Genomic DNA, 12,386 nt, shown 5'->3' with positions numbered 1-12,386 from the left:
TAAGAGTACAAGAAACAGAGTCACCTGTTTCTGAAGTTCTGTGGGGCTTCTACCTCAGTGCTGAGCCAGGTAACTCAAGAGGAGGGGGTGCGTGGCTCTGTGAAGACCCAAGGGGCGGCTGGGTGGGGAAAGTCATGTGGCTTTGGCTCTTCTTTCAGGTGAGACTTCATTCCCTGCGGTGAAAAGCTGGGATGCACTAAAACATGGGAATTCTCTGCACTGCTCAGGGGACGATGTTGAAAGCTAATATAAGTTGGTGTTGTTTTTTTTTTAATTTCACACAGAGTGAATACCAAAAGGGACTTGTAGACTATTTAGAAAGCAGATGGGGATGGGAATGAATTGATGGGCTTGAGCATTATGTATCTGCATGGGTTTGAATCTTTGTTTCCGTCGGGCTGTTCTGTAGGAATCTACATCAGGTACCTGTTCTTGCCCTTGGGTCAATAAAATGATGGAAAAAGAGGGAATGCAGGATGGGGGGAAAGAGTCTAGTAAGTAACTGCAGTAATAATCACACATCTTTTAAACTTGTTACTACATGTTTGCATCAGTTTCATTTTACATCAGAAAGAGAACTTCTTCTCTTCCAAAAAGGTCTTAATTTCTACCTCTACTTACAATAAGTTACACGTTTATTTATTTAAATAATTGTAAAACATTTTAAAATTTTCCCTTTTTTTAAAGAGATTAAACTATAAGCAAACATACATACAACATGTCATTCAATTCGGGTTTCATTTTAAGAAAGTCTTCCATGCTGGTACCCTGTTTTGTTCAGTTTTTTTTTCTGCATAAACTAAATTGGTATCTGAAAGGCTTCATAGAAAATAGAAACTTTCAACTTTTTTTTTCCTACAAAGAAAAACAAATAGTATCCAAAATATTAAGCTTGAATTGTTTGCCAATTTTTTAAATATTTTACAAACATAGGAAGGTGGTTCTTATAATGTTCATAACAAAGAATTGCATTTCTGCTTTTAGCACTGACTACGTCAATGACATCTTTTGTCCTTGTCCCCAAGAGGGTCAGTTTGTATAGCCACCATCAGAGCTACACAAGGAAGGAGAGACCAGGTAACACGGGCTCCTCGTATACCCAAATCTGTCCGTCTGTTCATGTGGGGGGCACAAATCTCCCCAAAGACCTAATAGTGCTTTCTTCATTGTTGGTCCATCAGAGTAAGTAGTTTTGTGCTATAAGAAAGCAGCTCTTCCTCTTCTTTACATCGGGGGCACGACAAGTCCGGTCATGGCTGCAAGGAAAGAAGGACACAGGAATGAGTCTCTGAGGTTTTTTACATTGAAGGCTCTAACACAGAGAGAGGGCAGGCGATGGGACTGACGGGGTCTGATGCAATCCAGAGAGATGGCACCCTAAGGTTTGGTCTAGCAGAAAGCCTACAGAGGTGCCGAAACCTTCCTGATCACTAAGTACAAACAAAGCTTGTTGAAGTTTTGCTTGGGAGGCCAAGAATTACGTTTTTTTTTATATGAATGGGTTGTATACATGATGTAGTGGATATAAACATGTACACTAAATGGTACTATATGTATGACATATTTTTCATTATTAAACTAAAATAATTTCTAGGTTATACAGTTCCAGACTACTTAGTTGGAACAGGAGGGAATACTCCAGGGGCTGAATCTATTGAGTTACTTATGAGGCATCCTATATAATAAAAGTCTAATATGCTAAGTGTCCGGTCATCTGGTTGTCCGTTCAACCAACCAAAGTGTAATATGCTAATGATATGCTAAGACTGCTCAACCACTCACTATGATGCACACTGACCACCAGGAGGCAGTTGACTGGTCGATCAGTCACTATGAGGTGCACTGAGCACCAGGGGGCAGACAGTCAACTGGTTGGTTATCTTGTTGCTGGGGTCTGGCAGATTGGGACTGAGCAAGACGGGCCGGACACGCCTTGGAGCCCTTCCGTGGTCCCTCCCCACCAGGGGGCAGACGCAGTGAGCCGAGTGGTAAAGAGCAGCAAGCAGTTGGGTGGTAAGGAGAGAGGGATCCTGGACTGCGAGAGGTTGCAGGAGGGGCTGAGGGACACACACTCCCCCAGTGCACGAATTTCATGCACTGGACCTCTAGTCATTTATAACAAGTCAGACTTTCTGTCCACCCTAGGTTTCTACCCATTCTAGCTGAAATTTGATTAGCTTTTCCCCTAACTAGCTCATCTTCCTTTAGTGCTCGCTGCTGCTCTGTGATGCTCAGTCACGAATAAATGCTGATCCACTGGAATAGAGGACTTAATTTAGTTCCTAATTTGGGAGTCACTCCAACCTCCACTCTTCATCCCACACCCAAGTACAGTGTGCAGCGTCTCCTCCATGTAGTCAGGAGGATGTAGACAGCCTGTCTGGGTGCATCAGGTCCAAGGCTTTCCCTTGACGTGGGAAAGAAAGCAGCATCAGCACAGCGTAGAAAAGTCACACAGAAATGCACCCCTCTGGCCTTGGCTTCCGGGCGATAAACCCATAGATTTTTCACATTCTTGGAAACTGGCAGAATCATTTTCTTGCATTAAAACTTCCAACTATATCTAGAATTCGATCCTTTAGCTATATTGTCTATATCTCTTCTAGGGCTTATCAATTAGCATAGAAGCATTTTGCTGAGTGGTGCTTACTAAGCTTATAAGCAAGTGGACAAAAGTCTTCCTGCTTTCCCCAATACACCTCTCTCTTCCTCTTCCCCTTTTAGTTCCTACTCCCCCTTCTCTCCGCCTCCACTCCACCCTCTCCTCCTCCCTCTCCTTCTGCGCCTCCTCTCCCACCAGCTAGTCTTCTTGGGCAAAATTATCAGCCGTATATTTCCCTGCCCATACAGCCTTTATTGAATGCTTGTGAGATCTGGATTAAGGTCTTACACAGCTAGCAAAACCTTAATTATTTTTGCCTGTATTACTATATATCGAATCAATGTAACTTTTCAATAAAGGCAGTTCAATTCTGGACACTCCCTGGTGATTTGGAGACACAGCAACCCTGGTAATTATCCTAGAGTGTAGGAGGTTTTCTTATTTTTTTTTTCCTGGAGGGAGCTGGAAAATGAATCAGGTGCCTAGTGCATAATATTATCTTGACACTCTGTACTCATCAACTGCAAATGCCTGAGAGATGAGGTGGAGGGTGGGACAATGACACTACATGTATAGCTCTCTGGTAGAGGGAATCTGGCTCAAGTTTTCAACTTGAACTTGTCTATTACACTCAAAATTCACCAGCCCCTTCCTTTTTCTAGGTCCTCAGAGAGTTACCTACAAAGCTTGTTAAAAGGGCAGAGTGGCTCAAAGAAGCAGCTGCACTGCATGTCAGAAGAACAGCAGACTTTACATATTTTTCCTTCCTTCTAGTCTCATGTAGGGCACCGGGTAGGCTAGATCTCTGCTACATGGTGACCCTGACTTTTTGCTGGTAGAAACCAGAGCCAATAGACAGAAAGCCGAAGTTAACTGGAGAAAAAAAGTAAGCATTTTCGTGGAGGAGGAGGGAAAATGGCTTAACGGCATGTTGTCCAATTTTTTGACCTTTGGCATTTCATGGGAAAGCAATAATCCCTCTTTGGTCCAGGTGAGGAGTAGGTATGGGTGAAAGGTGAGAGAGGAATTGGACTATTCTAGTCCTCAGAGAGACAGTGGGTTGTCCGAGCACCAGTTCTGGAGTCAAAACGTCTAGGTCGAGTCATCAGTCACTTGCTATATGGCCTTGGGCAAGCTACTTAACTAAAAATGGTGCTAACGGTCTGACCTTCCCCTTTGGGTCACATGGGAGGCTTGAACAAGACAATTCATGGGAAGTGCTTGGTTCAGTGTCTTGCACGTGGTGCTCAGCGGTGCTCAGTGAAGGTCAGCAAGTATTAGAGGGCATTAGTCGCACATGCCCTCTGCAGATGATTAAGACCATCTCATCTTACAAGTTAGAGAAGAACCTTTCCATCAGCCTGTGATCACCCAACCACCTCAGACCTATTTTTACTCTCCCATCTGTCTCTGAAGAGATGAAGTGCCCTTGAAATCCCAGAATCCTTTATTCAGTGACTGTGGGTAGTACATTCAATGTCAGCTTGGTTTTAACCTTGTCTGCATCAATGGACATTGTAATGTTGAGCCTCAAGCTTCTTTTCACTGGGTCCAAAATGAGAAAGAGTGGGGGTCAAGGCCTCTGAAAGACATCCTTTGTCAATCCCAGGCTTCTCTCTGCTGGTCTGTGTGAAATATCCCTTACCATTCCTGATCTTCACACAAATTACTTCACAACAACCCTTGTAGACAGCTTTGAGCTTTTCTATTTAACAGCCTAAGAACTGAGGCTCTAAGATGATGATGATTTGTACAGATTCGCATAGCCTGGAAGAGAGCTGAGCTAGGACTCTGATAAAATCTAGTGTTCTTCCAATGGCTGATATCCCTTGAGGTTCACCCCAGCATTCTCTTTTATTTCTCCACACATTACTTTCTATTTTCATAATTTTTACTAATGTCTACAATCCTAATTTAAGTGCTTCCCTTCTCCTTCTCCTTCCCTCCCTGCCCTCCTCCTTCTTCTATGGTTCAAATCACCAGAAAATTTTGGATGAGATTATAGAATCCAAAAGAGGCTCAATACCTTGTTGTAATTCTATAGAAAGGAAACCAGAGCCCAACGCCTGTGCCTACATGTAACCAACTAAATTGTCACTCCTAAAGACACGATCAAGATTGTGCAGCTCACACAATACCATATACCGATCATGTATTATAGAATTGTACACTTGAAACCTATATAATTTTATTAGCCAACGTAACCCCAATAAGTTCAATAAAAATATTTTTACAAAAAAGAATGTGCACTCAGCCACTCTCTCAGCCTAAGCATTCTAACCTGTGGTGAGTAGCAGCTCACACAGCTGAGGACCCTAGAGAGGGTCTTCTGGCTATTTTGCTGCCGTTGTCCCAACAGGAAAGCCTCCCTATGACCCACAGAAACTTTTCCAACTCTTTGAGCCAACTCAACCCTGACTGGGTAACACCACAGGGAGCCTTGGGTATACACCCATAGGCAGGGCGGGGATCCCAGGACATGAGAGCCAGTGAAAAATTCATCTTGGCTTCGAGTTAATAGTTGGGTGGGCCACCAGGTGGGCCTCCCTGGACAGGACAGATCCGGAATATCTGAGACAACCAGGTCTACTTCCCCAACTCTATGCTTTGTGAGAGAGGAGGTGGGGGCAGGGTGGTAAGGGGAAATCAAGTTATACTTTTCCCCCTCCAAGTGAAACTGAAAATATTTGCAAGAGTTGCCCGGAAGGAGGAAAGGACCACATCCCTCCATCTTCCTCCCATACCTGCAGTCCTCCTTAGCTTTTCTTGGGCCTCTCACACTACACTTCCCCAATGAGACCTGTGTGGCCCCCACTTGGTTTAAGGGACATGACTGAAACCAGAGAACATGGAAAGGGGAGACATCATCACTGGAGTGGTTGTGGAGAAGGGGAAGATACAGCAAATATTCAGCAATTGTTATCATGTCCCAGTCTGGAGACAAAGCCATCATGGAAAAGGTTCTGAGCATGTCCCCTAGCAATGGGATGGAAACCACTACTTTGATAAAAGATGGGCAGGTGGAGACACTTAGATATAAGATGAGCCTGTTTCTCCATGAATCAGACATCTGGATATATATATATATATTTCCCTCAAATATACAGATGTTTCCAACTACTCACATGTTAGGTGGCATGTAGATGCAATGGCTTTGTCTAGTTAGAAGAAAAAGAATTTTCAGGGATTCTTCTAAGTGCTGGGCTTTTAGTTCTCATTTGACAGTTTCTCTGTTAAGTCACTTGACTTCGAAGAGACACCATCGCCTCTGATGGTAGGAAGGGAGAGAAACCTAACACACTTTCCAGAGCTCTGCTCAAACACAGCCCACGATGAAACCTCGCAGGTGTCCCCAAAGGAGCAGGAAGCCATTCACTATCATAACGCCCCTAGGCAGATGCCGTCCCAGGGATAGCACGGGTCATCCAAGGCTCTGCTGACTGCAGTGGCCTTGATCCACGAGGGGTTAACCAAACCTCTGCCTGCTTTGGTTTCATTCAGCACTGCTGGTCATGAATGTTTTCATGTCAAAACATGGGGAACAGCCTAAAAATAATGTGGGTCATCAGGATCCACAACGTTCAGCCGTTTCCAATTTGCTCTTTGCCGTCAGCTGCCTCCCATTCACACTGAGATGATTAGATTCTCATGTACTCATCACATTTGTGTTACGTCATGTCATATTAGATTTTAAGACATTGCTCAAAATGGGTTTGATGGGTGATCAGTTTCTGTTCTTAGACACAGTACCTTTTTTTCTTCCTTCTCTACACCACCCCAATCAGGCACCTGCTATCAATTTGCCTAGCACATAGCCAGAATGCTCAGACCTGGCTGGTGCTCCTGAGGGAGCCTGTGCATTTGTGCCAAGGGAATGTGTACGCACCGCAGATGGCTAGACGAGTAGGTAAGCGGCCATCACCATGTAGCATCCAACCTGGTGATCAGGCCCCTTCTAGGAAATAGTGACGTGTCCTCGTGAAAAGCCAAGGTGTGGGGAGTCCAGACACCCCTGGAGGGTATGTCTGGCTCAACCAGTTAATTCTGTGATCACGCAAAGTTGTTCAACTTCTGTTTTCCCCCATCTTGCTCTTGAATGGAGTACTAGCCCAGGTGTAAAGCCATTCATGTACCACCATGAAAACAGCAAAGCATCTTTTTGTATGTAAGTTGGCTAGAGATACAGCACAAGGCCATGCAGTTTGCTCTTACTCTGCTGGCTTATGGCACATGCACCATGCTTACTCCCAGAGTGGAACCTTGGCTTACCTCTGAATCCATTTCCATTGCCACTGGAGCAGGCGGGCGAAGGGGAGCCTTGGGGCCTGATGACAGGGGCAAAGGCACTCTTCTGTTTGACAGCAGGAAAAACTGAAGAGGAAAATGGGAGGATGGAAGACGTGCTGGAAGATCCAACAGTGGGGCTTGACGACATGACTGGAAAGCAAATGCACAATCTTCTTTTAGAGAGAGACACATGGAGAAGTTCCTTCTTCAGTGCATATAACCTTACACAGTTATTGAGAAATGACTAACTCATTCCAGCTATTGTTCCAGATTCCCGGGATTTAAAAATGTTGAATGGGACACTGTCCCTGCCCTGAGCAATAAATAGACAAGGAGAACAACCAAGAGGGTGATAATTTAATTGGAGGAACATACACAGCGAAGCAGACCTAGCGGGTAAAGTGCCCCTCTGCCTGGTTGAGTCAGGAAGGCATCAGCAGGATGTGATATTATGATAGGTCTTAATTCATGAGTAGACGCTCAACAAGAGAAGACTGAAACCAACATCTGAAAAAACACCAAATCTACTTGAGAATTGAAACCTCTTTTTCTCCCTAAAATAAGTCCTGTCTGGGAGCTATTTACTTCCCTGGCAATTCTCAGGGCTCCTGAGTTTTGAGGTATGGGGTAAAATCTTCTCAGAGAGTGACATCTCTATGGGCCACTTCCTCATTAAATGTAAAAGTTTATTAACATTTAGGAGATTACTTCCCTCTCCCTCTACTTGCAGAGCTCCTGGGAAATAAAGCTGTGAGTCAGCCTCCTCTGATGTAATGTGAAGGAAAAACACCAATATTAATGCTAAAATTACTCAAAGGAAGCCAAAAGCTAAGTGTTGTAATTTCAAAAAATAAAATAAAGGCAATTTACACAATGAAGTGCCCCACCTCTTAAAGTCAGATACTCCAAGTTACATCACACAAGAAGATAATTTTTAAAAAATCCTCACCCAAGGATATATTTTTATTGATTTTAGACAGAGAGGAAGGGAGGAAAGAGAAAAACATTGGTGTGAGAGAGAAATATCCATCCTGTACACACCCGACCTGGGTACTTGCCCTGACCAGGAATCAAACCCATGACCTTTCAGTGTATGGGACAACGCCCCAACCAACAGAGCCACACTGGCCAGATTAGTGATTTATCTAAAACTGCTTATCCCTAGGTAGTCCTAATTTTATCTTCTATGTGTAACTTGCTCAAGAAACAGGTAAACTGAAATTCACATGGGTAAAATTGTTCGACATAGCATCCTATCTAATAAAAGAGTAATATGCAAATTGACCATCACTCCAACACAAAGATGGCTGCCCCATGTGGTCAAAGATGGCTGCCCCCATGTGGACACAAGATGGCAACCACAAGATGGCCAGCAGGGGAGGGCAGTTGGGAAGGACCAGGCCTGCAAAGGAGGGCAGTTGTAGGCAATCAGGCCAGGAGGGGAGAGCAGTTGGGGGGGGACCAGGCCTGCAAGGGAGGGCAGTTGGGGGTGATCAAGCCTGCAGGGGAAGGCAGTTGGGGGTGACTGGGCCTGCAGGGAAGGGAAGTTGTGGGGGGACACAGGCCTTCAGGGGAGAGCAGTTGGAGGGGATCAGGCCTGCAGGGGAAGGCAGTTAGGGGCAATCAGGCTGGCAGGGGAGTGGTTAGGGGGTGATCAGGCTGGCAGGCAGAAACAGTTAGGGGCAATCAGGAAGGCAGGCAGGTGAGCAGTTAGGAGCCAGCAGTCCTGGATTGTGAGAGGGATGTCCCAGATTGGAGAGAGTGCAGGCTGGGCTGAGTCCCCCCCCCCCCCCCCCCCCCCCCCCCCGCGGATGAATTTCGTGCACTGGGCCTCTAGTCTTATAATAGAAGGCCAAGCTTCATGGACTCCTTTTAGCATCCTCTCCAGAATTCTGAACTGTCCAAATCACATGACTTGGTAAAATAATTACTAGAATCCCATAGCAAAGCCCACACTAAGGCTGGCAGTGCTAACTAACTTCTGCTTCGGATCTTCAGTGACCCAGCCTCTCCACAATTAAATTTTGAAAGTAAGGACATGAGTGTGACTTATTGTTCAAAGAACAAGTACAAGGTGAATTGAAGGTCAAATGTTCTGAGGTCCTATGTAAGACTCCATCTCACTTTCCCCTCTTTCATTATAAGGATATACTGTAGTCTACGTTCACACAATTGCATGTAGTATAATGCAATCATACAGCATATCTCCAATATGTTTTTTACAGCCACACTGCATACCAAGTTTTCACTAAAAATGATTTATCTAAAAACTGCTTATCCTTAGGTAGTCCTGATTTAAAGAGCTATGCAAAAGGAAGCATCTGGGTATACCTCTGTCTTTCCTCAAGTAATATGAATTTTTTTTTAAAAAGCTGGAAAGGAAGACAAAGTCCCAGAAGAATCTCATGTAATACTTAAAGATGCAAATCAAGAAGATACGCGGCTACTCTGGTTAAGCACTAGGAGTGAGTCCTAGTCCTAGTTCCAAGCAAAATATCCTCTGCTCACCTTATTTTTAGCAACAATAAAATGGAGCAGGAATAAGAGGGAACCTCTCTCCTTTCTGTGAGGCACAGAATTAGAGGCCGGAGAAAAGCTGAGACTCAGGAGGCCCTGACTCTGACCACAGTCCAATCCCTGCCACACTGTGTGATCCATGCAGGCTCCCAAATGGTGCCTTGATCTCTGTTCTGCAATAGAGAATCCCCTCATGCCCCACAGCAGAGGGGGGCGGTTATAATGTGAATTAGACACACACAACAAATACTCCCACACACCCGTGCCTGAGTGTGCGATTCCATTTCCATTCAACATATGACTCACTTTTACAAATATTTCCTTTCTCATAACAGATCCAACCTAAAATGGGTTGATTAGATCAAATGTGGCTGCCTTTCAGTGGAAGGGGAGTCACCTGAAGTTTTACTAAATGGCATAAAAGAATTGTTGAAAGTTGAATAAGCAGAGAACTATAACATGCCCACTCAAAATATTTTTAACAATTTTTGTCAAATGCCAAATTATATCCAAATTAGTTTTAAATTTAATGCAAATATAATAAAAATCTTTAAAGAAATTTTAGTTTGTATGGGTCAACAAACATAACTATGCTTATCTGTTTAAAGAAACAACACTACAGGAACCAGAAAGTATTGTTTAAAAAAATTTTTTTAAGTAGGAAGAAGGCATTTATCTTAACATATTAAGAGTTATAATAAATCTACATCAATGAAATAAGTGTTATACTAGCATAAATATAATCAGACAACTCCTTGGAGAGTCCAGAAACAGACCTGAGCATATATATGAGAATTAAAATTTAATAAAGGTGACATTTCAAATTAGTGTGGAAATAAATGCCTGGGAACTATACACTAGCCATTTGGAGACTAAATTTAGAGTGCTTCCTCATGTTAAACTCTAAAGTAAATCTTAGTGCATTAAAGAGTTATTTGTAAAAACAAAATTATAAAGGCGCTAGTGGAAAAATTAGGAAGGTTATATAATTTACATAATCCTTTCAACCCCAACAGAACGGCAGGAGATAGATTTGCTACAGGTCAAAAAACTTCTGTAACACACACAGAAAAGGCAAACGACAAATTAGCGGAAATATTTGAGATAATTATTAGATGTGTTTAAATCCTCAATAGCTAATAAGCTTTTGTAAATTAATTCAAAAATGAAAATTAAGATTAAGAAGAAATTAACAGGGCAGGGAATTAGGTCCTTTCCTAAGGTGCCGTGACCTCTCTGGAGGGACTTTGGCAATAAGTACCAAGGTATTTGTGTTTTTACACTGAGTGGCCAGATTATTATGATTTCTGTATACCCTATATAATAAAAGGCTAATATGCAAATTGTCCCCTCGACCAGGAGTTCAACCAGCAGGCAGGCTGGTCAACCGCCCATGTCCCCTCCCCCAGGCTAGGCTGGCCGGACCCCACCCATGCACGAATTCATGCACTGGGCATCTAATACACACACACACACACACACACACACACACACACACACACACACACACTGAGTGGCCAGATGATTATGCGTTCAGAGATCATAATAATCTGGCCACTCAGTGTAAATGTGAGTATTTTTTTTAACCCAGTAATTGAATTTCTAGAAGTTAACTGCAAGGGAATAATCAGAAATGTGCAGAAACTAGATCCAAGGGCATTTTTATAATTGTGAAAAAGTGGGACATAAATGAAGTGATCAATCAATAAGTTTCCATGAAATGGACCACTATGGAAACTAATGTTGGACAAGAATATAGAATGATATGGGAAGATATGCTTAGATGAATAAAGCAGATTAAGTAATAACATATATGTCAAACCCACTAGAAGGATGTTATTTATGTTCAAACTTTTTTTTAACCTCATCAAAAGATGTGTTTATATTGAGAGAGGAAGAGAGGGAGAGGGAGAGAGAGAGAGAAACATCTACACGAGATAGGAACATTGGTTGCCTCTCATACACACCCCGACTGGTGATCAAACCGAAAACTTAGGTATGTGCCCTGACTGGGAATCGAACCCAAAACCTTTTGGTGTACAGGATGATGCTCTAACCAATTGAGCCACCTGGCCAGGGCTACATCCAAACTTTTAATGATATACTAGTACATGCTAGTATCTCTGACTGATGGGATTAAGAATACTCTTAAATTTATTCCTTTTACTTGTCCATATTTTCAAAATTTTCTACAATGAACAGGTATTACTTTTGATGTAAGAGAAACCAGTAAAGGCTATTAAAATAAACAAATGGAAAATCTCTATTTCTTTGGTAAAAAATAATATAATTCTTAGCAATAGGCATAATAGCTGTCTTGGATGTCAATGTTCCTCTTCGATTTAAGGCTTTCCTTCCTGTAAAATAGGTTTTCTGTTTACAGAAAAGCAGAGACTAATAAATTTTCAAATTCCTGGGGAAAGCTTGTTGATTGTAGTTAACTTTGCAAAGCAAACATCACTCGTAATGTCTAGGACACAGGCCTATACCATCGACAGGTCTAACGGAGCCTAGCTTCATATCTGTGACTTGGGTAATTTTGCCACTTTCCTTCTACTCTTTCATTGGTCTTATGGAAGAAACTCATTAGTTGTGCATCAGAACAGACACTGCAATTTTCAAAATGTGTCTATTCATGGCTGGAAGGCTATACTTTAAAAGTTAACAGTGGTTATCTCTGCAGAGAAATAAAGGGTGTCATTTTTCCCCTTTTTACATATACATGCTTTTCTAATTATCTATAATGAGCATGTTACTATTGTAATTGGATATTTTTTTCTTTCTTGAAAAAAAAGACAAAAGAAATATATCAAAATGTTAACAAGGTTTAAAAATTTTTTAAAATTGATTTTTAGAGAGAGACGAAGGGAGAGGGAGAGAGAGAAACATTAATGTGAAAGCAAAACATTGACTAGCTGCCTCCTTGTACACCCCCTACTGGGACTCGAACCCACAATTCGGGCATGTGCCCCGACAGGGA

At 42.6% G+C, this 12,386-nt stretch overlaps 1 protein-coding gene across 1 annotated transcript in view; it reads right to left on the bottom strand.

Annotated features, from left to right (window-relative positions):
• Positions 1-1,224: 1,224 nt before the first annotated feature.
• EBF2 (EBF transcription factor 2) overlaps positions 1,225-12,386 on the bottom strand; it is a gene marked incomplete at both ends in the record, with an annotated part of 200,516 nt that continues 189,354 nt past the window's right edge. Inside the window, 2 exons of the mRNA XM_079770420.1 lie at positions 1,225-1,256; positions 6,872-7,039. Coding sequence (XP_079626546.1) covers positions 1,225-1,256; positions 6,872-7,039 — 200 coding nt within the window. The remainder of the gene's footprint in view (positions 1,257-6,871; positions 7,040-12,386) is intronic.

Source organism: Cnephaeus nilssonii, assembly GCF_951640355.1.
Source record: "Cnephaeus nilssonii genome assembly, chromosome: 5".
NCBI classification, from domain to species: Eukaryota; Metazoa; Chordata; class Mammalia; order Chiroptera; family Vespertilionidae; genus Cnephaeus; species Cnephaeus nilssonii.
This window is presented reverse-complemented; position numbering and strand designations above follow the sequence as displayed.